We start from the raw sequence: 27,417 nt of genomic DNA on the forward strand, positions 1-27,417 counted from the left end.
TCAGTATCCAGCACATCGACCGTCCCGGTTCATTGCCCGCGCCATTAGCGCTTCTGCTTTCTAGCAGAGGTGGGTAAATGACACCCGAAGCTTCACCAGATGACGGTCGTGTAGCGCCCAAGGTCTTTGACGCCAATCAATCCATGGCATAAGGTAATCCAACCATGCCATACCAATGCATACCTTGCATCCATATCTAACACTAGGCAGCGTTCCGCGCTATCAAAGTCAAGGAACTTGACACCGCTCGTTGCTAAGCGAACAGTGACGGTGTCACTCAACCGCCCTTTTAGCGCCTCAGCATACAGCTGACTCTTTCCATCGTGGAACGTCGAGCATAATTGCCCGACACCCCGGAATCGACAAGAATTTCCACGACTTCTCAGTCCTTCACGGTCGCTTTTATGACCAGCAAGCCCGGCTTGCATACAAGCTCCGTGGATCTCGTTGGGGCTGGGCCATGCTGACCTCTACCTCCTTGAGCTTTAACAGAACTCAGGTCTTCCCCAGTAGTGCGCCCCGCTCCTACTGGGTTTTGTCGTTTCTTCGCGACAAACCAGACTTATTAGAGGCGGGAAGTCGGTTCGATGGACCTTTACGCGCCTTGCGCAGAGGACAATCATTCTGAAGGTGACGGATGTCTCCACAGACAAAACACTGTCGAGTATTCGATTGCTGTTCGGCAGCTCGTAGCTCTCCATCCTCTTTCTTAAAATAGGGGATACATTGGCTCAGGCCCGTTCGACGTGTGCATTCCAACCAAGTCGTGCTGACTAAAAGTTGAACTCGGCTTTCAATGCCACATTCACCGCTTCTTCAAAAGAAGACAGGTAAACACGGAAGAGTTCCATTCTAGCCACGCCAGTGCAGAGGCGCTCCATAAAGACGGTCCCTGTGACCACCTCGGGGAGAAGATTGGCTGTCATTTTCAGCAATGCGAGCTCGCAACTTTTGGACAAAGTCTGCCAACTCCTTCTTGCTCTGTCGGGCGACAAGGAAACGCGATCGCACGCGATATGCCTGGTTAGGCGGCGAGAACACTCGCAAAAGCTGCAGTTTCAGCTCTTTCCAGGAGGGAACGCCGCTTCAATCGAAGTACCGCACGTAAGTGCCCATTTTCGCGCTCGGCCCCCGAGCTTGGACATAGATAGCGCCGCGCGCTGTTGCTCGTTCTGGAGCATGGCGGATGCCATAGCCATCTCAGCCTCTTTCACCCGGAGCATGAGATTTTTCTCCATCCTTACCCTCGAAGATTTTAACGCTCACCATGAGCGGCCTGGGTCGGGAGGAGTCATCTGTCGTCGGCGGTGGCGTCATGGATGCAGTCGACGCTGGCAGCTTCTGCTGTAGGTGCTCTAACAGAGCCTTATCATAGTTTGTAAAACGCCTCTGTGCGCTCGCTTGTTGCCGCAGGTCCTTGCGAAGCAAGGTGTTACACGCCCCCGGAGCCAAGCAGGGACATCAGCTTATTAAGCCCATCCTGCATATCTTGGGTAAAATAGGAGAATTGCTCCATCTTCACAGAGAATCAGTCGTAACGACTCAGGCGTAGATTGACCAACAACTGCTACCAAGTGCAGCGAGGCTGTCGTAGCTCTGTGCTTAGGGGAAGCTTACTAAGGTCACCGACCTTACGTTCTATACCAGAACCAGTACGAGTGTAGCAGATCGCAATCCGCTACTCCAAGAGTACCAAAACCTCAACCAAGGCGAAAACGCTCTTCTATCTAAGAATGAAACTGTATTTTATTGATTTATTCGCGGCAAATTCGTCTATATCTCAAACCTTAGGTTTTCTTTGATAGTAAAGCCTAATTAACATATACAACTACTGGCAGTCCAGCCACGTAGTGTCTTCTTAGTACGGTGTAGCCACATTATTGTGTGAATACACCGACTTGTGTAATCCATACCTTTGTACGGTTACATCATCTTGTGTGATTACACCGACTTGTGTAATCCATAACTTTGTACGGTTACACCATCTTGTGTGACCTACCCTTTCATACAAGGGTTCATGTAACACCATCTTGTGTGACCTACCCTTTCATACAAGGGTTCATGTAACTCTATTAGCGTAAAAATTCCGGATAAATGAAGAATGGGCAATGAAGTCCAACTTCTCGATAAACGAGGCCTCCCGGTAGCTGTCGGTAGTCATTTGTAGACTAAACGCATGCACTAAAAAGCTCTCAATCTGCTTACCGGTGTGCAATGTTAGTCGATCCAAATTTGTTAGAATGCTCACAACTGTCGTTCTTAGTGTAGCAATGTAAGTGAACCCCATTGTTGCTTTGAAGCTGGACACGAGAGTTGGAAAAAAACTCAAGTCGGAGACATGGGAAAGAATGGTGCATAAACAATTGTCGATAGATACGGATGCATACCTTTCCAGCCCTACATGTACCCAACAATTTAGACGACGTTCATCCTCAAATCCTTCTCAAAGTATATATAAACGACAATTTTATCTACAAACTTCAAAATATATTTTTCGAAAGAAAGTATTTTTGACTACAGTACCTAGCAGAATCTGCGTACATCTAACAAACATGGGTAATTCAGTTAGCTGGGTAGCACAATGTTTATACCCGAAAGATCAAGTGTTTTGGGCTGCAGTACATTACAATGACGTGGATGCTATCCGTTCGGCAACCTTGCGCCTTACGCCAGAGACTCGCAGATATTTAGAATGGCAAGAGCCCGAAACTGGTCGCACTGCACTACTGGAAGCTGCAGCGAAAGGCTATTGCGAATGCGCTCGAATGCTTATTAAAGCTGGAGCTAATTGCAATGTAAAAGATCTTAGAATGAATACGCCATTGCATTTTGCATGCAAACGAGCTCAGTCGGAATTGGTGCAGCTCCTATTGGAGGTCCCTACAATGATCCCATTTGAAGTCAATCTGTATATGAAAACTCCATTAGATATAGCACGAAAGCGCTTTTCAACCGAAGAGGTAGAGGATGAAGCTCAGGCGTATGCGAAATGCATTGATCTGCTTGAAAAGGTTCGGGACTTTTTTGTATTATAACCAGCGGTTGCAAGTGTGCTAAAAATTCAAAATGATGTAGTCATTTTATTTGTACAGTGGATGGCTATACGAAAAGACAGATAATGTCTTGTCATATATTTCAAGAGTCTCATCGCTTCATTCGTGGACACGACGTTGGTGTGTCGTATTAGAACGTGGAGACCCAGATGTGCTGGAGTTAGCTTTTTTTAACAAAGATTCTGACGGAGTGCGTTCTGTGTGCCCAACGTCAGTTATGCTATATAACGTTGCAGCTGGATCCGAAGTCACGAATGATTCAAGCTGGTTAAGTCGTAAAAAGTTTGCTTTCATTTTGCGCGGTGATCATTTGAGTCAAAGTCATTACAGAGGACCCACAGGTTTGCAGAAATGTATACACTTTGCTGCAATTGACGCGGTAAACTTAGATACATGGATGAATTTTTTTACGTTCCAGCAAGACCAATTATCGGGAAGTGAATTCTCTAATATCCATCCATATGGATGGAAACGATCATTATTTCATAGAAGCAGCAATGCTAATTGAAAACCCAATTTCAGTCCACAGTAAATTCTGCATCAGTCTCAATTGAGCTTACAAGCGAACGCTTTGAGGAAGACAATTAAGCTTCCTCTTCATACAGAAGTTCAAAACCAACGCTGCGTTTTATCCATATCGGCTCTAATGGGAAGAATGCATTCCAACTTTATAATATAATTCTGGTCTTTCAAATACCTATTTTTTTACACGGTTCAAATATGGGTGTTTTATAGCTACTAGTCTCAAATTAAAATATGAGTTGCCCTTTTTTCAAAATTTAACTTTTCTACAATCCGCAATGACGAGCAAGTTCAACCGCGGTGTGGCACGTTGCTTTGACTTCGTTCTCTACGTGTATAATTCGTGATTCTTACTAACTTACGACTTCTTAGATATTTCATGTTTCGCTACTGTATAATCTACTCCGAAAGCACGACAAGCGGCGTCCATGGTGGAGCCAAATTGAACCAAATTTACTACTTGGTGCACTTCCATTGCGAGATATGAAGCATATGGAGCAGGTATAAGTCATTCTTACCTCGTTTCTTACCTTTAGAGTGATAGTATCCTGTGTGTAGTTGATCCAGGGTGTGGGCGTGAAAGCTATTGTAACGATGAACCAGCCTATAGAGTTACTGCCAAACTTGATATCAACGCCTATTTCACCAAGTAAATGATGTAAATTGTTGTATTATGTCTTGATATACTGATAAGCAGCTTTTGTTAAACTCAGTCGAATGGGAGAATGCTCGGATTGCTCAGTGTTTTGGCTCAACAGAAGACTTTTCCTCACCGACACTAGAAACAATCGAAAAGTACGTACGAAAGCATTGATTTCATTAAGTATAACTTTGATGACATTATTGTGTACAGATGTACCATCTTTATTCATGAACATGTTGATATGAAGCAGCAAATAACGTACGTGCACTGCAAAGCTGGACGCGGTCGAAGCACCGTGGTGGTCGTAGCATTTCTTATGCAGTATCGCAATATGCACTTAGAAGAAGCATTAGAGTTTGTGAAAAGTAAACGGCCACATGTAAGTCTCCATCCAAAGCAGCTCGAAATTCTACAAGAATTCAGCAAGAAGTGTCCAGTGACAACTTTAGATCCTGCAGTCTGCGCACAATAAATACAAGCACATACATTGATACATCTTTGTCTTTATGTAGATACAATTCTATATCTTGTTAAACGATCACTTAAGTCGAAATGTGTAAACACCTTCATCACCAATGGGCTCGTTCCACTCAAAATCAAAACTTTGAGCAACATCTAAAACGTAGTCAATCGAGACATTGCGCTTTGTATATGCCAACAAGAATTCCGACGTGACTTTACTTTCTAAATTCTCACTACAACGCCCTCGTTTGAGCAAATAGTTTGCTGTCTTGAATAATGAAACGACATGTTCCTGTTCGTAGATAATATCGGCACCCACGACAATATCAAACTTGTCACTGATCTGTTCCAAGTCTACGTCCCACAATAATTTGCGGCATTGTACGCGATTTTCCACCCCATTGAGTTTACAATTAGCAAGAAGTAACTCAATGGTCTTGTCATCACCATCTGTGATTACTACCTTTTTATCCGTGAGATACGAGGCTAAGATACCGATTAGACCAAGACCACTGCCTAACTCGATGATTGACTTGCCGGCAAATTGGTCGCGATTTTGGTACATGTAGTCACTTAGAAAGTCTCCAGCTCGCCATAATGTGAGTCCTGTAGACTGCAGTGTTTGACCAATATCGCGACGTAGTCCATTCAGACGAATAATAATCTCGGCATCCTCTCGTGTTTTGCTCTTGCCAAACTTAAATTCGAACGAATCCTCTTTGGGCTCAATATCCAGCGCTTTTTGAATGTCTAAACGCACGTCTGATGACTCATTATCTACAGCAATGCCTTGCTCCAGGGCAAACTGCTGTAAAGCTATAAGAGCTGCATCGGACAGACTTAACTGCTCTTCGTCGCTTTCGTTGCCACTGTTCATTGACCAGCAAATTGTAACATCATTGTAATATAGAATTTATTGTATTAGGAGTACTTGAATATTCGCAATAACTTTAAGTTTTATTTCCAATTTCGCTGTAGCTTTCGCGATATTTTATGTATTTTATTAAAAATGGCCCGCTAATGTGAAAAAAATATTCTTACAACATGAAAGTTTACACAGAAGTTTTATGCTACCATGTCAGCATCTAGGTTGGATGTACGTCGGCCTATGTATTCGCCTAGAGCCATGTGTGGAGAATCTCAGATCGGTCTGAGCACTTCCATAAGCAAAACTACTACTTCATGAAGATTTATAAACGGAGGAGATATTGTTTTTTATTTATACTCCAGTGTAGCTCTAGAACCTTTTATTCCAATATCATGACAAAAAAAACTTGACGAACTCTTTTCTAATCTTCTAAATCTCTTACTCCCACGATGCAAACAGGCAGCCGGACCGTGAACCACAAGCAGATAACCATATGAAACAAAAAAATTAGCCGACGTCAGGTTCAGCTTTATTACTTTACATACCGAGCAAGACATGCAAGACATGCAAGAAAATGATATTCGGACGACCAGAAGTCAGCTACCGGGAATCAGATACTATCGTGAACCAGTCTCGCAGGATATTCGGATAGTGAGCCCTCGTTACGTTAAAGCGATTGTTAAGTTCTTCAATCCATCGAACAATTGCCATCACGTATCTGGTCGACACACCTTAGTTGTTTCATAACCAGAATTAAACCACGTATTCTTTTCATAAACGGGTCCATTCTCCTCATTTCATCTTTCACAAGATAATGAATGACTCTATCATGTTTGAAGAGCTGCATCTCGCTTATTGTTTGCTGGCATCACAAGAAGTGAAAGAATGAAAGAAAACAACTAAGAGTCACAAAGTCAATAAGTCGCTGCATCATTTTTCATATAGGAAGTTCGTCGTTGGGGTCAGATGGAAGTGGAACGAACTTTCGATTTACAGATAAATTGACGTCACCTAACCAAGGGTACCGTCGGTCTTGATGGTTATATCATAGCAAAGTAGGGAATTCAATGCATCGTCGTTTTGACGTTATCTGGAATGAATTTTGGTGATGGGCGCTGTGCAGATAATTGAGCTTGACGTCATTATTATAGTATATTGAATCATTCAATGCCGGCAATTATCAATGTTGATGGACTCCATGATACACCTCAGGTCAATGTGAATAACAATCGGAAATTTTCGGCCAGAAATGGACCATAGAATAACGAGCCTGTAGATGATCTATTGACGATTATCGATCGACCAAGTATAATCTAGGCTGCCGAAGAGTCTCAAAAGTCATGACTCGATAGCAACCACCATGAACATATGCTCTTATCCTTCCTGCCTCGATACTTAGTTCAGTAAAAGATCAGACGAATCCTGACGGGTTTGTCGTGCTTAAACAGACGTGGGTTTATGTAATCTCTATTCCGAGAATGATTAGGTCGCATGTCTATTAGTGGATTATCATGGACCATGCCAACGATATCGCGTTGTCGTGTATAATTATTCGACGTGACCGAGCATAATGGCCCATACTCATACTGAGTCAGGATCTCTCTGGACTTCCGTCTCAGCAATGTCGATAAAAAGATATATGATGAAAACTGGAATTGATTTACGACTTTAAGGAGAATTCAACCTTATATATAAAATGGTAAGAAACTTGATTGTCAAGCAAGCAAAGTGTCAAGTCGAATCCAAATCGGTGCCAATGAGATTATCGTGATAAAATCCCATTCTTACCGTCGACATTTACTCAAGTTCGACCGTCGGATACCACTCTTTGATCTTACTTACAAGCTCATCAAAGCTATCTTCCACCACATTGTTGACGAGAATGGCATCAAATGCTCCTGGCTGCAGACTAAATTCCATTTCACCCGCAGCATTATTAAGGCGCAAGTCAATCTTTTCCTCCGTCTCTGTACCACGTCCACGCAAACGTTGCTCAAGCTCTTCAATGGATGGCGGAGCGATGAAAAGATACTTAGCTTCAATGCCAGATTTTTTCACCTGCTGCACACCCTGAATATCTATATCCAAGATACAAATCTTACTTTTCTCTTGTACTTCTTGCACAGCCCACTTACTAGTACCGTACAAATTTCCATGCACTTCTGCATGCTCCAAAAATTGACCATCTTTGATCTCTTGAAGCATCTTGTCCCTAGATGTGAAGTGGTAAGCCACACCATTTACCTCGCCCTCACGTGGGTCGCGGGTCGTGTGGCTCACTGAAAAGCCAAACGCATCTGGAAATTTTTCCAGTAGCATATTAATAAGCGTTCCTTTGCCTACACCTGAAGGACCTGCGATGACAATTGGTTGTAACTCTATAGTTGAAGGCTGAAAAGCTGAAAAATGCTCGATCGCAAAGGCCAAAACATCTTGTGGCTTCTCGAGCAAGAGCGCCGACATAAAGTTGCTTAATAGTGTCTTTATCTCTGGATGGGCACCAACATAAGCTGCGTGATCCTTTTTTAACGTTTCTTTGCGTTCATTCAGAAGTGAAAGTTCCTCTAACGAAAGCGACTCAAGCGCCTTGGTTGTCTCTTGCTCCACCGAATTCATGATCGTAACTAATTATGTGGACCACAATGAATACTTTTCAGAATGATTAACTTAACAATGTATGTATAAGTCAGTCTTCAACATATAAACCAATCTACTATACCAACTACTGCAGCACACTTGCGTTAGCTGATAAAGTCACTTCTTCGCCTTGTTCAGAAGCATCGTGTTGATGAGATTCTTGAACCACTGTAGGATATGTTGGCATAGCAGAAGACGCAGTTGCGTCAGCGAGTTTCGGATTAAAAATTTTAAATTGCGGTGGTCCTTTAGCTGCATTGCCAGGATTGACAGATGCAGTGAACCCTCCGACTGTCGGCGTCCGCGAAGTGTTTGCGTAAGCAGAAGCATACGGATTAGTAGTAGGTGCAGCATTATAAAGATTGTTTCCTGCTACACCACTGTCAGCAGAAATGGGTACCGGTGGTATTATTGTGGAAGGAGGTGGTGCTGTGACCTTGATCTCACGCTTATTGCCAAATTTGGCAGTCAACTCTTCATTGCCAACACTTGAGCCAAACCCATCAGCTTGAATAGGGCGATAGTCTTTAGGACGAGCAAATCGCGGTTGTCCACTTCGCGGAATCGCACTATGCGTAGCAGCAGCGTATAAATTCGTCTGTGGCGCTTGTTGCTGAGGCATACCAAGTGGAGGGCCTTGAATTGCAGAAAAATCGCTGCTCATTGGGGGAGGCGCAATGATCGGTCGAGGCGCCATAGGGTCTACAGACGGAGTGATTCCTGGCGGTAGCATTGTTGCTGCTTCATTCGGATCTTCATGTCGAAATTGCAAGGGGAGTAAATACTGGCGAATATTGTCTCCCTTTGCTACATCGTACGGGGTACGGTTACTGCGATTGCGCAATGCAGGGTTGGCGCCATGATTCACCAAAAACTTGACTGCATCGTAATGACTCTGTGCAGCCGCATAGTGTAGTGGGGCGTTCTGACGGGGGCACATGGCGTTCACATCGACATTATAAGTAATTAAAATCTCTAAAAAGTCGACGCGACCATGATATGCTGCTGTATGAATGGGCAGATTCCCAGCGTCGTTCTTGGCATTAGGATCGACTTTTTGCTCGTCCAGCATACACACAAACTTTTCACGAAGACCCTGCTCAATAGCGACATGCAACTCCTGTTCAGGCGTCAGTGTGGGTGCTAGCAACTCACCCAAGCTCTTAACGTTGAGTTTTTCTGCAAAATAACCAAACATGCTTCAATTTAAACGAATTCTACTCGTTAGGGAGCAACACACGATGAAATGATTAGAGGAGGAACTGCCTGCCTGCCACCTAATGAGGATAGAAACGTCTTGAGCTAAACTGGCCCACTATCAGTTCATAATATACTATGATAATGTGGTGCACCCTAAATATCGAATCTGAAAAGGTGATTGCGGTCGGTAAACACTAAAGAATCCAGCAAGAAGTGATCATCTCGCATAACTTCATTCTCGATTAATCACAACATCAACAAGAACAAGTAAGAAATGATTCCAGCGTCAGTAACTTCTGCGCAGCCACTGCCGCAAACGGCCGTTGATATTCCTCAGCGCACGTATCTGCCACTTAAAGACCCAAAGACGGGTATAGACACGACGAACGCTGAGTGTGCACGTTGCCGTAAAGGACTTTATGAAAGAGACATTGTCAAGCAGCTACAGTGTGGCCATCTCTTTCACGGACATTGTATCGACAATCACCTACAGACGGATATTTACTGCCCAGTTTGCCGCATCCAGGTATTATTTCCAGCTGCTATGGCAGCCTCAGTCGCATACAACGGCCGAACAGCAGGATCTATTTACCCTTCGGCTCAACTACCTCCGCGTGCGGTGCCTGTCGCGACTGCATTCGTACCCACTGATGGGACGGACTCGCGTAATTATGCACCATGTCGAGAATGCGGACAAATGTTTTACCGTGATCCGTCTAAGGTGCGCCCTGAGACGAACGGTTGGTACCGTTGCGAGCGCTGCGCACCGACTGACATTGTTGACTTTATTCGTGGTAGCTGCATCGTACAATAATGTGGTCAACCCAAGTCCTACTACGCCTTAATACATCAGTTTGTCGTTTTGTAACCTAAACCAGTTGCAGTTTTCGAATAAACCGGTATCTCATTTAGCATAACCAATAAATAAGAATTCAGTATCAATCACATTTTCAGATATGACATCAGTGAAGACCAAGAAAAAGAGAATAGATTCGAAAGGATCAGTCATGACGTCTAAAGCTTTTTTTAAAAAGGGTGACTGGTTGGGTACGTGTCTCTTCTTTTCCCTTATAGCATTTGGTTAATGATCAGCTGGTTCTTGTATTGCAGACGTAATGGATGGCGATGGTGTATGGAATGTAGCTCGCGTTCTGAGTATTCCGTCACCTGACGAGGTATCTTAGAATACATACTTGATTATAACGTAACAGTCTGATAGTCAATGAGTTACTACAGGTAGAAATTACATACGATGGTTGGTCGAAGGAATACGACGAGATCGTACGAGTAAATAGCAACCGTGTAGCTCCGTATCATACGTTTACGTGGACAGTCAAATGCTGGGTTAAATATCTGAATTGGCCTCTTTGGCCTTCACTAGTATGTTTCTTTTTCATTTTCTTGCGTTAAAGTAAAATACTGATCATTCTTGGCGGCAGATTACGATTCGAACACCAGGGACACCTGCAGGAATTCGAAATCTTGGCGCTGAAAATCGACTCTTCGTCGACTTTTTAGACAGTCCAACTTTTGCTGAACGTGAAAGGTCTTGTCAGCATATTGGGTTCAAATGAATGTAAGCCGTGATGCGTGACCAAGTTTTGTGGTAATGTCATGTCGATAGGTGCTGGCAAAAAAGGGATCAAGTTGAAAGTTTTGACGACAAATTTGATAGGAAACGATTGGATTCAACAGGTCAGGAATTTGAACGAGCACTCTGGTTGATACTGCAATCTGATGCATCGATAAAGATGCCCAGATTTGCTGTGGGGACGCTTCCATTTCAATATCAGCATCGACCAGCTGAATCGGTAGCAGCACTTCGAAAAAAAATGGGAGATGAGCATTGGTTTCAACGCTTTACTATCAATCGTAGTCTTCATAAACAGCGTCACGTCTACGAAGTGCTTGGTGATGAATTTCACGACAAGATTAATGATAAGATATGCTCTTCAACGCTTAAAGAGATAAATCTGTCAGGTTTGGACCAAAAGCCACCATCGCAATCAAAACAGAAAAAAAAAACTTCTAGCACTGCAGAGCCAAGTAAGATCAAAATCCCTCCCGAGGTTGAACAAATGGACAAAAAGAATGATCACGAATTGGCAGATCGGAAGGAAGCCAGGCAGAAAAAGAAGCTGTTGCGGATTAAGCGTCAAACAGAGGATGTACCAATGGCGAAAGAAACGAGTTCGAAGAAAATCAAAGAAAAATTAAAGCTCAACAACCAAAGTGGAAAATTGGACAAGATTTCAAATGGTATTTTACGTTTATCAAAGACAAGATACGGACGAATTAACTGACAACATATTGATGGTGCTGTGCATGCAACAAGATTGTGCAGGGAAAAAGAAGATAGCGAACAGGCGGAGTATTTCACGTCCTCAGATCCTTCTTTTAACCAATATTGATGATCCGATTCAATCGATACCATCAGATATAATTTCTGATGACAAGGACGAAACTGTGAATCGAAATCAAACAAAAAGACGCTCAGCGCTGCGCTCTGGGCAATCAATCGGATGTGATAGGGAGGCTAACACTGTCGTTGAGTCATTAATGATTTCTTCAAAACAAGCAGTTAAGCGACAATTCTCGGATGCCGAGGGTAAATGTCACGAAGTGGTCAAAAAGAAGAAAAACGTCACACATCAGGTTGTGGCAATGAAACAGCTTCAAAATAACAGAGTCAGTCTGTCCAAACGGAATCGTAAGTCTTACATGATTTGCAAAGTCAAATGTAACAGCTATTCACTGTCTATCTAAGTAGCGGACAAGATATCAATGTCGATAAGCTCGCATCAATCGATAAATCATAATGCAGAAGAGAACTACTCATCGAATCCAGCAAAAGCAATTGCTTCTTATCAAGGTACATTGAGCGTTTGATTGTGGAATGGTTGACGACTCAAAAAATTTTGTAAATATTAATTTTTAAGGAAAAACGAAAGAAACGAAATCAAAGATTCGGCAGCGCTCGACGAAGTTGGGCTCCAAATTACAGATGGACGAAAACAAAAGCTCAAACAAAAGCAAACCTATCGTCATGACCAATAGAATTCATGGCCAGGACAGCTGTGAATACAATTTGAGTGCTGATGTGGCAGAGAAATCAGCGGTTGACCATCTGAAAAAGTCCGAAGCTCAACATGCTGGAAATGAAGAATCACAACCTCATAAATCTTGTGTCATGCAAGCAGACAAAGCAGGTATAGTTTCTTGAATCAACTGAGAGGTGCGAAGTCTCACTTACCCGCTATATGGCTTCTCAGATACGTTTGGAGTAGACGAAAGAGACAAACCAAGATTTTCTGTCAGAACTGCTATAAGTGTGCCAAAGAAGTTTTGTGTCGGGGCAACACGATCGACATCTGCTTGTCACATCAACAACCCAGCGCTTCGTCTTGCGCCGACACCTCGTCTTCACCTGTCGACGTCGCATGCTCAGACTTGCTCTACCTTAACTAATCCATCAACAGCTGTCTTTAGCTCAAGTAAAGGATTCTCAATAGATTCGTGGTTCAAGCGTAAGTTAATGGCAGATGCACAATAAAGCAGTCATCTCTCATCTTCAATGTCCAGAACCATTTTCTTTGCCTCTTAATATTTAAAGTAAGCCTCGATAACTCTCAAAACAAGAAGCTGCGATAATCGATTGGGATATCATCAGGCCGCAAATGGTTTACATGTACACTCGAACGAGCAGGTAAGTATATTTGTAAATAAAACAACTACATGCTATCAATTACTGTGATAATATAAAAGTATTTCTAAGTAACGAATAACATTATCTTGTAATTCCTCTTTTGACCCAATTGAACACGTTTATTTTCTATGATTGACCTACTATCGCTCTATAGATATCAAAATTTACTTTAGAGCAATTATTCAGGTACTAAATCATGGAATACCTCAAACTATCCCTATCACTTCCTTTGCAATTTGTTTTCAAAGCCTTTCGTAATCCATCCTAAAATGCTCCATGGTTTGTTCTCCACTTCAAAGCGAGATCCACCCGACCAGTATCGATAGAAATCAACATCTTTTTCGTCTACAATTACCTTAGACGTGTTGAGAAGTTGTGTATTCTTGATACGCTCCAACAACTTGACAGGAGGGACTTTGCGTCGAGATTTACAGTCAGAACGATTACATTCGTCGTTGTACTGCTCCGTCACATCAGTTTTGAGCAAAGGCACAGGTACTGGGATCGCCTCCGATTTAACAAGACATTCCGTGTTGCTATCCTGAGCAATGTGAGAAGATCTGGAACTCGAGGGGGAAAGAGAAGAAGAAAGCATGGAAGAGCTTGCATCGGTTAATACCTCAATTACTGATTACAAAACGAGCCATACCACACATCCACAGTCATTACTATGCACGCATGGAAGGCAGAAAGCTACGCACGAAGGTACGAAATATACGCACCCAGCCATCCGTACTACTATCTGCCTGTTTAGACGAAACAAAATGAACGTCAAATTAACCTTTTACGCGTCGAGGTCGAGTGTTGCGAACAGACACGGCTACAGGAGCTGCATCTCGCTTGGCGCTGCGAGTTGTCCGTCGTTCCGGAGCTACAACTTTGTCCTCGTTATCGCCGCTTTCCTTCTCTGGTGTAACTTCTTTCTTCTCTGGTGTAACTTCTTTCTTCTCTGGTTTAACTTCTTTCTTGTCTGGTGTAACTTCCTTCTCTTTGTTTTCATCTGAATATAACAACCACATCAATTCCTGTCAACTAAACACTTGTCACGTTGTTCGTCACGTACTTTCCAATTGCACGGTTTTCGCGACTTTTTTAGGGCGACCACGTGCTTTCTTTCCTGACTGGTAGTCAGGAGACGGAGACGTATGCGATGGGGCCATTGAATATCCATAAAGATCCTGATAGCGGTTGCTAAAATCTTTATAAAGATGAAACCACTGCTCTGCCGTGCATTCTTTCTTTTTTTCTTCTAAAGATTCTGCCATCTTGCTTGAATATTCAATCGGAAGCGTCCCAGGACCTGAGAAGAGCAATGGCGATGTGCCAGCTTTAGCACGCTGTGTGCCCTCAACAAATTTAGCAAAGCTCTTGCTAATATTTCGAGACGCACGCTCGTCAAAATTATCACGAAATGCCACCACGTTCTTCTTTTGCATCCAGCACCGCGAGCGTTTGTCTTCGTTAAACGAGTCGTAGAATTCAACGTATAGCTTTGTCTCTTCTTCAAGCCCATGAGCCGCTTGCGCTGAAGTGGGTGCACGTAAAACCACCTTTTTAAGTGGTAAGAAGAACTTAGAAGAAGTTATCAAAAACATGACAAGAGTTCAATTAACGTACAAATGCTGGCCACCAGGGCCATTTCGTGAGCTTTGCCCAACACTTTTTCACGATCGTATACGTATGAAGTGGAGCTAAACGCTGTGTCGCAATGCCAATCCATTGATTGTATTCATCGCCCCATCCATCATACTTAATCTCCACCTTGTCTTCATCTTCATCCGCTTCTTTCCCTACATCTACAATCATTCCCGTATTCCAAATGCCCTCGTCGTCAAGTACATCTAATTAATATATTGATCATCAAGGTCAACAGAAATATCAATTGAGTGTCAAGAAACGAATACGCACCAACGCGCAGTCCAATATCAAGTGGCATTTCCTTCACCATTTTTCAAGCTCTCGTCTCTTTGATTTTCCCCCGTGAATACTAAATATGCCCTTAATTACTAGAATAGAAGAAATATTGTGGATGAGAGCGCACCGTATACAAGATCGCAGATCCAGAAGCTCAAAGATAACTAAAGTTTTGCTTAAAAGTACTATATTTTTATGCTGTGATTTTCCGACTTCCTTCTGATCCCGTGTCTTAAACATAACTACACTTTGCGACGTTGTCTCAAAATGGAAACACTCATGCATTGCCACGAAGTATCCTCGAGCATGCGTCCTTTCAGCGTCGATATAGTGGTCACGAACTCCTTCACTTGTCGAGCGTTGTAGACGATCAGCTCAAATTGGATAGCGGATTGACGCGTTTCTACTCATTGCGTATGCCATCATACTATCTACATCATCTCAAAGAGAGTCAATGTCGCCCCTCATAGACGATCTAAATGTGTTAGGTGAATGGTCACCAACAATGCACTTATGAAGGCAAAAAACAGCGGTGGGAAATAGTCTGTCGATATTGACCTTCCCTGATATAATGCTTCGATGATAGTGAATGCGAGCTCGTTGGAAACCTTTTCGTATTACTGATAGTGCTAGTTTTCGTGGAAGACAAGTGCTTATCTGGCAAACGGAAAACGATACTAAAAACATACAACTTTGAGCTACTTAGTATTGTGACGTTTGCGTCTTCACTTCTTATCAATGAAAATTGATAGGTGGCACTGCAAAGGACAGAAATTATCGGATTGCTAGCTAGCTGAGTGAGTATAACCAGCTTATTGTCTTTTACAGAATGGTCAGTAAACCAGCTGATAACTCCAATTACATATTTGGTCAAATTTGTGGAGCTTCATGACCGATAACGACCAATTTATTTGGGACATATAAGGAATACCAAAAAAATGCACAATTTTTACAACAGTCAAAGTCTTGTATTTAATGTAAAAAATCATAAACGATTTATGATTGTGCTTAGCTGGCTTGCGAAGAAGTGAACTACCAGCGCTCTGCTGATTTAACATATCACTCAGTTTTTTGTATGTACCTTGGGCTCGAACTTTGGAAACCTGGGAGGATTGTAAGATTCCCTAACAAACTCTTTGCCAAAGTTTTGCAGCTTAGTGAAAGACCACTTCGCGAATCCTTTGGAGTTATCCTCTGGGCTAGATAATTTCTGCAATCCCTTTCCAATATTACCTTGCATTCGTTCCTCATGAGTGTCGTGACCTTCATTTATGGCCATATTGCTATGCCCTCGCAGGTTCCTACTGAATTGAGCAAATTTAGCGACGTGCACGAGTTCGGAAAACTGATTTTCATCGTTGAAAGCCGGGGCTGCCAATGAAGATACCAGAGCTGACGTTTGCTAGCAAAGCACATCCCGACAGCAGTATGAAGAAGCGCGCGAAAGGTGAAAAGCAGAAAATTTCGGCCATAAGGATTACGCTTCAGCTCAAATTTGACAATGACACTTTGAATGAAGTGCCTTGTTCGAATGGATGCAGTGTCTGGCTTACTCTTTATAGTTCTAGTTGACCACACGGTATGAGATATAGAGAAACATTCTTCTCATCTTCTCATGTAATCATGCTCCACATGTCTGATGTGCTGAGTCTGTCAAATTATCAATGCCGTACTCGTCGCCTAGAAATGTTTACAAAAAAGTACTTTTTACTCTAGAACAAACGTCGACTCATGCTGAAGCGAAAAGATTCAAACAAATACTGGGACACAACTCTGATTCCGAACCTGGCTCTTAAGTGTGTAAGGCAATTACTTATTATCTTAATTTCCTTAAAGTGATTTGCGATGAATTGTGCCATCTATAGAGATGAACAGCTGGTGTTTATATATCCTTCGTCATAAACATCGGTATTTTGTCACCTTAGCAATGCTTACAAAAACGTACTTTTTTTCTTTAGAACAAAATTTCGTTTCATGCTGTAGCGAACAGATTCAAACAAATGTTTTGCTAGCACCGGGACACAACTATGAGCCCGGATTCTTGATTTGCGATGAACTGTGTCATCTCTAGAACACAGATCTTATTACTTATCTAAACAGAGATAAAAAGCGACATACAGTCGCTATATTACATCTAAAGAGAGACAAACTTGAGCTACCTTGAATTGCGGTGGCTCTTTCTTAATTCGCCTGAACTATCCTTCGCGAACCAATTCCGTTTCAGCAAAAAACTACTGATCATAGATATAAGTCGTACTTTTATATTATATTCCAGCTGAGATGCACTCAACCCGTTCTTTTTTAGCCGTGCGATAAGTTCCATATATCATCACTCTGATATTTACTGAAGTGAGGTAAAGTTTCTAAATCCTTCAAACAATACATAAATATATACTTGAATATTTTGTAAGGAGTTACCAGCTCTCGTAAGCTATTATAGTTTGTGCATCTGATGCAGCTTTGAGATTTTTGTTTTCTCCGAGCCGCGCAGATTGGGCCATTTGGCTGGGGGTCAAGCTGTTAAGAACTTGATTGCTGAACTATTAGAAAAAAAACAGTTACAGGGAATGATTGAGGCATGACTTCGTCATTGATTAATCACTTCACGTCCCATCGGCTCTTAAAAGAATACTCGAAATACGGCTTCAACAAACCCGCAGAAACTCCATGTGCTCGTATTCTCTTTGGATTATTTAGAGGATGGCTATTTTTATATCATTGTGCGCGACGACGTCAGGATATACAGAAAGTATATTAGTGCCAGAGGCGAGGAGAGACATACATTTTGTTGTGAGCTTACGTTGCGAATATAGCAGTAAGACAAAGTTGTCCTCCGCTACGTTGAGACTTTTACGATCGTAATTTAGCGTATGAGCTTGTATCTTGGAGGTGATATCATCGATTTAAACGCAAAATAAAAAAATGTAACTGGCTGGTATCAACTTGCCGATCACCCACTCACCAGGACCGGAGCCACTTTGTGGTGGTGTCAAGAAGGCATGGAGGCAATCTAATCATTTATCAGATTAGTAACCCTGTAACTACCTTTTCTAGATAATCTGACCCACAATGAATGAGTGTGAGCATGCTGTTATAGAAGCACAGTCGCTTAGCATTAGTGCTTCGGAGTATATTTCCTCCAACCGCAATCAGCGTGATCCATCTTGCCCACAGTCTGATGATGGTCTGCTGTTGGTATGTTCAACCTACTTTGATCAACGTCCGCCAAGTTTTGCTGTGAAGTGTGAATATGAAGCCGAACCAATAATTATGGAACAGCTTGGCTGCACCGTCACCGGTAAAGGTGTCGCTGACAGTAGCAAAATGAATATTTTGCTAGCATAATTTACACAGACTAAAACCCTTCATGACCAAACGCGCTCTCAAAGAGATCCAACATATATTGCATGCTCAAAGACTGTCAGCACTCTGCCAGAACCAGGTGTGATTATTGGTGCCAGCGCATGCGGCAACATTGTTTCTGCGCATAAACACACGAGAGTCTACCGCATGGTGTACACAGCGCCTAGGCCTGATGTCTGTTACTATCGAGATTATCTTGTGGACAGGTACCGAGTAATCCTGAACCCGAGAACATACACACCATTATTACCACTATACGATCCGAATCAAGTGGGTCCGTGGTATAATATAACAAAGCTCGAGATTAAAAATACTTGTGTAAATGTGCTTTCAAATGTCTGACAGCGCAAATTTTGAGTCCAATAAGCCCAGATTCTTAAGCTTTTGAACACTACAGTACATGTAGTGCATGTCCAAAAGGGCGCTGTTCACAAACAGTCCCTTCAACACAACACACACGCTTGTACGGCGAGGTAGTGTTTCCCGATGTGGAGGGAGATAAACGGCCCCGATTTGAAGGGAAGAAGAACGACTTTATACCTTAAAAGTTAATTTGCAACTGAATTAAAATGCGTTATGGTTCTTAGCTATGCAAAACACCCCAAAGGCTTCTAGAGATTTTATTAATAAAACCTTGAATTCCGATCTATAAAGTTAGGATGTACTGAGGTTGATCATCGGCCTCAATTGAAACTAGAATTTGGGTGTACGGAGCTGGAACTTCAAAACGTTTGAGCTTCACTTTTTGTGGAAATTATCAATGAGAAGAGACTGCCATACGCCACCCCTAAAAACACGTACACATTGGTCTCATCACCAGTACAAATCCCCAAGTAGGAGCCAGCATTCTGTATCGCACAGAATGGGTGTGATTTCATATCAGATGTCACGTACGCGTTTAGATACACGATACTGTAATATTTTTAAATTGCCAATTCCCACAATGCAAACAGAAGGTACATAGAGTACCTTCATGAAATGGCTAAACTCAGGTAAGGAAAGGTAAAATGTAAATTAAAAAAACGATCTGATGTTGGATTATCAACAGCAAATATTCCCTATAACCAATCAACAATATCTTTTCCTCTCTTTTCGATACTTTTGCAGACATTTTGGGCAGCTCACTTTCCGATCATCAACCAAGCGATCAGGCGAACAAGCCAGTATGAAAGGGCGCTCTTCGTCTAAACGGCATAGAATGTTCCTGTAATCTTCGACGTTTCCTTCATTTTAAACTGAAATGGAGACAGGGGTTTCTACATGGAGCGTTCTTTTGTTGGCGTCGGATCAACAATTGTGATGGTCCGACCCAGCCCATTACAGCTAGCTTGACTTTTGTCGGACATTTGTTTGCGTTGAATACGAGAACATATTCCTCGTAAACGAAAATCGGCGAAACCACCCAACGATATCCTCCACGAGAGTCTGAAAGCGGAGGTGGGGTTAAATGCGAGAACTACTGAGCGACTCTAAGAGTGGAAGAGCGCTAACTGTAGAAAATTGAGGTATTGCAGCAGCGTTGCTCGACGCTTAACTATTGCTGCGAGAGCATTCCAAAATTTGTTGCAGAGCAGAACTCGAAACTTGATGTTCTGACTGATGGCTCCGCGTAATGATCGGCTTTGGAGTCCCATTCTGAGCTACGGTTTTATCAGGTCCATGATGAACGTGCTCGACTCCGGAAGGGCGAGAAGTCTTGTGAGCTGGCTCGCAACAATTGTCGCGCTTTGTTGGATAGGTGGGCTCTGTTCTCGATATTCTTCGTGGTGAGTACCATTCTCGCCATCAAGCGATGCAATCAGTAAAGGAGCAATGTTTTGATGTTCTTAGCGCTTTTACGCCGAGAAGAATACGCAGGGTGAACAGTTAGTTCTCTTCGTGGACAAGTGGGGAAACTTTTTGATTAGCTCGATCATCTACCATTGGTGTAGACGGATCGGTAGATCCACTCGGAAGATACGACATTAACCTACCCACAGAAAGTGTGTCGTTTTTTGTCAGCTTGGCATTCCTGTTGAGATCGTGTCTGACCGTAGCACCCTTTTAACGTCGAAATTTTGGCATGCAGTGCTTGAACTATAGGGCACCAAATTGTCCATGCCAACAGCGGCACACTCGGAAACGGACGGCCAAATAGAGCGTGTGAATCGAGTCCTAAAGAACGTTACGCGACGTCGTTTAATGAGTGGAGTGAATATTTACCTCTTGAGAAGTTTGCGTTCAAAAACCCCACAAAAGTCATTCGCCGTTTTTATGTAAGCTATGGTGTTCATCCACTTCCACAATGGGCGAGTTTCTACCTTAAGTGGGGAATGAAACATTGCTATCGAATCACAGTCAAACCTCAATGCTGTCACAGAGCTAGAAATCTATTTGACTCAACGTGACCTCTAGACGACATGACAAATCATGAAGAATAGCACATCGATGACTTTAATGTAAAGAGACAAGCCGTCATGCGGTTTGTTCGAGACGCAATTGCGAAAGCTCAAAATCTGCATAAAGAACAAGCAGATAAGAGCGAAGGGAGGAACAAGAAGGTATATAAGGTCAATGACTTTGTACTACTTCAAAGAAGGTATGTAAGGACAATGATTTGTACTACTTAGCAGGGTAAATCTACTTGAATACGCAGTATCCAGCTTTGAAAGTAGTATATTTTTTCCAAGACTCATTGGACCGTTCAGATGTTATAATATATTGGTGATGCGTATAAATTAGCCATCTCTACACGAATGCGCGCTTACATCACGTCTACAACGACCTAAGCTGTATTCTCGGCAGAAATTTTATCCGAATCAGGTGCAAGATGAACCATCATGCTGATCGGTCCACTAACACAAGCATGCCGCGACTTCCATGTGTGTCAGGCGGAAGTCCGAATATGAAGTTCATACTCACAGACTTCTAGATGTCCGTTGGCACTGCCAGCGACTGAAGTGGGGCCTGAGTGGAAATCGATGATTCCACTCTCTGGCAAATCTCACAAGTCCTCACATACTTTCGCACCTACTTATACATGTGTGGCTAACAGTAATTCCAGGATAGACTGAGAAAAAAATTTTACGTCCAAGATGGCTACTCGAAGTCATGTCATAGCACTTATATATAAGACGATGACAAATACCTTCGGCATTTGGTACAACAACGCTTGCTGTATCAACCGTATTGTACAACAATCCGTCGTGTACTTCAAAACGGTGAATACGCGATCTTAGCGAGTCGGAAGACCTTGCAGTGCTTTGTCTTTGAGATACTTCAGCAAGTCCTGACATGTCTCATCAGTCTAGATCCTTTCGACAATATCTTCGCGCATTGTAGCGCACCTTTAATCGTCTGAGCATATTCGCATTGTCGACATGACTCGTGCATGCTTTCGCTCCCGAACTTGGAATATAGTCCGGTCGCCTCACAACGCATCGGCAAAGATGTTCGTCTGACCTGGCTTAAAGTGTACAGCAATTTGTCCTCCATAGAGAAGGAAAATCATTGAGCCATTTTTTGCGATAAATGAGGAATATGTTCTGCCGTACGCACTTAGGCATGATCTGTGTTGATCGCAAAGCGCTCTTCTCCAGACAAGTACACGCTAAACTGACTCAAAGCCTATATACTTGCTAAAGCTCTTTCTCATCAACTGGATAGTTCTGTTCCGCGGGTCGGGGTCGTCGCGACTGATACGAAAAACTCGCTCTCGACCCTCATCATCGCGTTGCATCAACGCAGATCTCATGAAAAGGCTTATAGTAGTTTGCAATCGCACGAACAGGAGTTTCTTTCGAGCCCTTTTTCACTTCATCTAGTACCGCCTGGTGATCTTTGGCCCATTCCGACTCAATTTTTTTTCTCTTTGAGGACAAACGCTACATAATTGCGCGTGTAATTTTGCAAATAGCTAGCCAAGCCCAACCACTTTCTCAGCTGTTTCACATTGTTTGACACAGGCAAATCATTGATAGCTTTTGACTTTTTTGGATCTACACGAACGCCAATTTTGCCCACAAAGCAGCCGAGAACGGGAACATCTGGTGCAAAAGAAGGTGAGCTTTTCCAGATTGGCGTAGAGTTTATTCACTTGCATAACTTGGAAAGCTTGAAGAAGATGATCGAGTTCAACATCGACTTCAGACTTCTCAACCGTTTTTCTTCTAACGAGCTAATATATGTCAAAGAAAACCGGTGCAAACTCACTCAATGGACGAAGAAGATTCGTGACTATCTTTTGATAGTCGCGGGAGCGTTCTTCAGACCTTGTTGTACTACTACCCATTCCCACAGCATATCACTGTTGGTACTGACTGCGGATAGTGATTATCATTTCGCGCATTCGTATCTGAAGAAACCCATCTTTAAATCAAACAACCGTTCTTTGAAGAAGTATATCCTTGCGTGGAACCTGAGTCTGGGCAAGTATGGTCGCATCGTTCGATTCGTTGAAGGCGTGAACAATGCGCCATCCACTTGTGGCTTTCTTCACACTACAATGCGGAGACTCGCTGTCACGCACATGACCAGCCTTCTGTCGATGCACAAAGATCTCGTCAGATGCAACGACTTGTTCTTTTGGTCATCACGACTGTTGTGTGATACAAAACTTTGTACCAAGAAGTAAGTCAATCTCATGACGAATGCCTCTTAAAGATGGCAGTTCGTCTGGCAACTTGTCTGGGAATATATCAAAATAATTCTTGATAAGTTTGTGCGCGGGGATTGTCTCCAGAGCGTCACACGACTGCCCATCAACCCCTTTTCATCCGTGCCTTCTCAACTAATACTTCCTGGAAATCTATATCTATTGGGGTTACCCGCGTGAGTTCAAATCTCACAGCTGTCGAAGCCACATTCTTCTCAACTAATACTTCCGCAGTATGGATGTCATCGTCGATAGCTTCTTCGACGTTCGCACATATTTGTAAAATTTTGACTTTTGCCGGGTAGACTTCAGCGTCTTCTTGCTCATCGGCGGCAAGAAAACACCTCTTTGGCTGAACTTGGAGGATGCTCAATCCTCACTTGACGGAGACATCGGCGTCACCTTCTTCATTGTAGGCAACAGCATCACAAACTCGCTCGAAGTATCATAATTTGAAGACTTTCTTCATCAATGAAACTTTTACTTTGATCAAGGGCACGCAAAATACTTGACGGAAAACTCTTCTTGGTGGCCTTCTTATACTTCTCTCGGGATGGTCTTTGCCTCTGATCTTACTATTCTTCATACTACCATCGACAATGGTAAAGGAGGACAGGCTTCCCGGCGCATGACTTTTTCACTTCCGATTGATGTCTTTACTTTCGTCTTCTCGGGCTTGTCCTGTGAACATGGGGGCCATCGCACACCACAACATTACTGGGGGCATCTTTGATTTCTGCAGCAGATGCATACATCCATATCATTTTGTTCGTCGCCATACAGCTCGAATTTGTGGTGCACGACTTGGCGACGACGATCTTCATAAGCTCATAAGCAATGCTAGGCTGATAACGCTTCAACCATGGCATGCCTATATTGATATCAAAGTCATCATCAAATTTAAATAGGTCAAACTCGTCTTCACCTCGGAGAACTTCAAATTTCATTGCCAAGCGAAAATCTTGCTTTGGCATCTTCATTCAAGATCCAACCGCTAAACGAACGATTATTTATTCGTTCGTATTGGTACCATGCCCATCGAAATTGCGCACGAAAAAGCTGTTTGACGCACTAGCATCACTCAAAGCTTGTAGCGGTTTCTCAAAACCATAGTCAAAACGGCATGTGCATCATGCATGTGGGGGCAAAATTCTGTTCATCCACAGTACTCTTCTCGGGCCCAGTAGGGAGTCCTGCCTCTACTGGTCGTTCCCGATTTTTACCCTTGGGATGACAACCTTTATAGCCTACGCGATTATCTGATCGAGCACCCTGCGTCTGTTACTGACTCGGCAAAGACACTCTGCAGTTCCGGGCAATATGCCCGGCATCCCACAGCCGAAACACTTTCCATCTTTGCGAGACGCACGTTTCCAGGCATGGAAAGCTACGAGATGTCCATTGGCTATGGACCATCACTTGTACCGGGCGACTGGCGCGCTTGCCTTGAAACAAAGCCATTGTACTTAGCTTGCTAGATGTTGAACACTTCTTGCTTTGCTCGGTTGATGGCATCGTCCGGTGTCTTAAGATACTCACAGAACAGTTGATCTCGAATTAGAATATCATTCAAGCCTGCCAAGAACTGTTCAACTTGCGTTAAAGGTCAATTGGCTCGTCGAGAATGCTCGATACCAAGTAGCGAGCGCGTTGTACATACAAGTGTAGGTCGCAAGAACTCGGCACAGGCTCGAAACTCGCACTGTGGTGGTTCAAACGCCTTTTAGCTTGGCTAGCAGTTTTGAACGGCTAGACGCTTCTCATACGCCCAAATATTCGCACGACCCGCAAGGTTTGGTATCGCGAGCCACACTTGCATCAAAGGGTCTTGTATTTGTTTTGCCGTGATAGCTGCATATAAAACCATCGTATAAGAGGCTCGTTCTCTCCACCAAGGTACAAAGACACGTGTAATCTCAACGGCATCGTTCTTTACAAAAGAACAGGGGTCGCGATCGGCTTCCGAAATTCAAAATTCTCGTTATGCATAAACTGACGGCCGAATTCTTCTGATCATCCGGACTGCAGTAAAGTGGCTACAGCAGCTTGTTCGATGGCTTCTCGCATCTGCTCGAGTGCCATACACTCATGAGCGGACAATTGAAAAAATATCTCATTTGTCAACACCTCAGTTTGCGGTGCTAATGGACCAAGTGGTACCCTCCCTACTTTCTTGTCGCTCGGACAAAGACAAGAGTATGGCTTGGACAGGGATGATCGACGTGCTTAAAAGCCGCGTTGTGAAACAAATTTCAAGTTTCGCTAGAAAAACCACTCGAAGTGCTACCAGGTGTAAGATAGCGCTGTTCACAACCAGCCTCTCAAACGCAACCCACACGCTTGTGCGATGATGAAGCGATTCCAACGTGGAGAAGTAAAGCGGTCCCGACTTGGAGGTAAGAAGGACGACTTAGTACCTCCAAGATAAATTTGTAACTGAAAAAATGAGCTGTGGTTCATAGCTTTATGCAAAACATCCCAAGGGGTCCTAAAGCTTTTACAAACAAAGACTTGGATTCCTGATTTATAAATCAAGGGTGTACTGAGGTTAGACCTCAGCTTCAACTGATACTAGGTCTTAAGTGTACGGAGCTGGAACTTTAAAAGCTTGAGTTTCAAATTTCGTAGAAAGCATGCATTAGAAGGGACTGGTTACCCACTTTCAATGACAGAGATACGACGGTCTCGTCACCGGTACAGATTTCAAGTATGAACCAACATTCTGTATCACACAGAATGGTTGTGCTTTCATATCAGATGTCACGTAAGCATTTGGGAATACCATACTGTAATCATCTTTTTTCATCAACTCCCACAACGCATACAGAAGGTAGATAGAGTACCTTCAAATAATGGTTTAGTGTAGACCATTACAGCCTAACCTACGTGTACGACTTGGATTGTCGATGAGCAGCGTCATAATATTTTTATGCGATGCGAAACGCATTGGCCACCAGATTTAACCGACCAAATCTTTGATAAAGAAGGAGAGACTTGCCACTTTGTGCGCGCGATGCGCTGGCGATGCAGCCTTACGAAATTCATAGCAAAAAATCATTCGACTTATTCCGGTGTACCCTGTACTTGAAAAGTGTATACTTCATTGCAAGTAACTTTAAAGTAGTTTTTTTAATCTTTATGTCTTTAAGGCCTCCGTTTATGCCATTGGAATCCACGTGGAGAAAATATAGTCTGTGGGAGAGGCTGAAGCGTTGCAGACAAAGACTGTAGTAGCCGGTATGAAATTGAAGTTACCATTATCGGAGAACAAAAAAGCTAAAAAAGCTTTTTAATTGAGAGCCGCCTCTTCTACTGCATCCATCTTGATGTGATTTTCATTCAATAAATTGTTGTGAGAGCGGGCCATACGGATCTTTGTGAATTGTAGTTGTGGAAGTGAATGGCTAGGCCAAACCACTTCCTTAAACTCCTACAAGATAATTTTCACCCCAATTCTTTGCGAGCTCTATGAGTAGATGCACAAGTTTTTTCATCCACTTTCTGACGCAGAGTCGACCCTGAAGTTGACAGATTTACTGCATACGTATTGTGCTTCCATCGAAAAACATGTCAAGCTATTTTGGTAAGACGTAACAGACAGTATTTGGTTTCAGGATCTAAATCGATGGCATCATTTTCTTTTATCCATGGGCAGCATTTATGGCGAATTTCACGTCACCACTTCGTGATATCTCTTTCACAAACGGTTAACTAAAATTATGGGATCCTAGATGATTGCCGTCCCACTCTCGCACTTCTTGTCCTCATACAAAGACGCATTCATGATGAATGATAAAAGAATGCTAGTTCTTGTACACTCCCCTATCGCCTCAATGCTTGGGTCTCTAAACTTGGCTAAGCGCTTGCCTAGAATTATTTAGACTATCAGTAAGCTGATTTCGACGCGTTGCTATAGCAAGGAATATCAAGAGGTCATCTACATTTTTACATGTGGACGATAAAGATAGTTAAGTCGGGAGTTGTCGCCTTTCTCTGACCATAGCGGTATTATCGTGTCAAACACTTAAGTGCAGGTTTAGGTTCAGAAAATTAAAAGTGAATATATTAAACTGTTAGATCCTGGTTCATCAATCCAATTACATCCAGTTTAAAAAATTACATGCATATGCTTGTAGTTAATGTTGCAACGTCAACATCAACTGCAACTTCAACAACCACCACCATGTGGTTATCATCCTAGTGTCTAGTGTGTTATGTAACACTTCCTCTCACGCTTGACTTAGTATCAGATAATAACTTGATACCGCTGGAGGCACGTAGTTCAGTAAAACGAGTTGTCGTCAATGCCTTCGTCATCATGTCAGCAAGTTGATGGTTTTTCAGGATGTATTTGATTTCAATTTCACCATTTGAGACGCGCTCACGGACAAAATGGTGGCGGATATCAATATGCTT

At 42.9% G+C, this 27,417-nt stretch overlaps 7 protein-coding genes across 7 annotated transcripts; 3 read left to right on the plus strand and 4 right to left on the minus strand.

Annotated features, from left to right (window-relative positions):
* Nucleotides 1-2,552: 2,552 nt before the first annotated feature.
* Nucleotides 2,553-4,587, plus strand: PHALS_11637 (hypothetical protein PPTG_02340; the record flags this gene model as incomplete). The annotated part of the gene is made up of 8 exons (XM_024727032.1): nucleotides 2,553-3,011; nucleotides 3,076-3,394; nucleotides 3,862-3,875; nucleotides 3,948-4,076; nucleotides 4,134-4,224; nucleotides 4,289-4,370; nucleotides 4,429-4,476; nucleotides 4,560-4,587. 8 exons carry the CDS (start codon nucleotides 2,553-2,555, stop codon nucleotides 4,585-4,587), a joined length of 1,170 nt encoding a protein of 389 aa, XP_024577649.1.
* Nucleotides 4,588-4,756: 169 nt separating this feature from the next.
* On the minus strand, nucleotides 4,757-5,557 carry PHALS_11638 (Predicted methyltransferase; the record flags this gene model as incomplete). Its single annotated transcript, XM_024727033.1, has 1 exon — nucleotides 4,757-5,557. The coding sequence occupies one exon, from the start codon at nucleotides 5,555-5,557 to the stop codon at nucleotides 4,757-4,759; it is 801 nt and encodes a 266-aa protein (XP_024577650.1).
* A 1,788-nt stretch (nucleotides 5,558-7,345) lies between these two features.
* Nucleotides 7,346-8,164, minus strand: PHALS_11639 (guanylate kinase; the record flags this gene model as incomplete). Its single annotated transcript, XM_024727034.1, has 3 exons — nucleotides 7,346-7,626; nucleotides 7,695-7,710; nucleotides 7,793-8,164. The coding sequence occupies 3 exons, from the start codon at nucleotides 8,162-8,164 to the stop codon at nucleotides 7,346-7,348; spliced, it is 669 nt and encodes a 222-aa protein (XP_024577651.1).
* Nucleotides 8,165-8,270: 106 nt separating this feature from the next.
* Nucleotides 8,271-9,383, minus strand: PHALS_11640 (tankyrase-1; the record flags this gene model as incomplete). Its single annotated transcript, XM_024727035.1, has 1 exon — nucleotides 8,271-9,383. One exon carries the CDS (start codon nucleotides 9,381-9,383, stop codon nucleotides 8,271-8,273), a length of 1,113 nt encoding a protein of 370 aa, XP_024577652.1.
* A 276-nt stretch (nucleotides 9,384-9,659) lies between these two features.
* Nucleotides 9,660-12,938, plus strand: PHALS_11641 (FOG: Predicted E3 ubiquitin ligase; the record flags this gene model as incomplete). Its single annotated transcript, XM_024727036.1, has 11 exons — nucleotides 9,660-10,106; nucleotides 10,184-10,237; nucleotides 10,315-10,432; nucleotides 10,496-10,560; nucleotides 10,622-10,765; nucleotides 10,825-10,931; nucleotides 11,010-11,644; nucleotides 11,721-12,095; nucleotides 12,156-12,257; nucleotides 12,325-12,594; nucleotides 12,658-12,938. 11 exons carry the CDS (start codon nucleotides 9,660-9,662, stop codon nucleotides 12,936-12,938), a joined length of 2,598 nt encoding a protein of 865 aa, XP_024577653.1.
* A 373-nt stretch (nucleotides 12,939-13,311) lies between these two features.
* PHALS_11642 (PWWP domain) lies at nucleotides 13,312-15,039 on the minus strand (the record flags this gene model as incomplete). The annotated part of the gene is made up of 6 exons (XM_024727038.1): nucleotides 13,312-13,718; nucleotides 13,814-13,826; nucleotides 13,880-14,091; nucleotides 14,155-14,641; nucleotides 14,709-14,932; nucleotides 15,000-15,039. The coding sequence occupies 6 exons, from the start codon at nucleotides 15,037-15,039 to the stop codon at nucleotides 13,312-13,314; spliced, it is 1,383 nt and encodes a 460-aa protein (XP_024577654.1).
* A 1,215-nt stretch (nucleotides 15,040-16,254) lies between these two features.
* Nucleotides 16,255-16,577, plus strand: PHALS_11643 (uncharacterized protein; the record flags this gene model as incomplete). Its single annotated transcript, XM_024727039.1, has 2 exons — nucleotides 16,255-16,302; nucleotides 16,371-16,577. 2 exons carry the CDS (start codon nucleotides 16,255-16,257, stop codon nucleotides 16,575-16,577), a joined length of 255 nt encoding a protein of 84 aa, XP_024577655.1.
* Between the last annotated feature and the right edge of the window lie 10,840 nt (nucleotides 16,578-27,417).

The sequence above is a fragment of the Plasmopara halstedii genome, assembly GCF_900000015.1.
Source record: "Plasmopara halstedii genome assembly, contig: Scaffold_555, whole genome shotgun sequence".
Taxonomy (NCBI): domain Eukaryota; phylum Oomycota; class Peronosporomycetes; order Peronosporales; family Peronosporaceae; genus Plasmopara; species Plasmopara halstedii.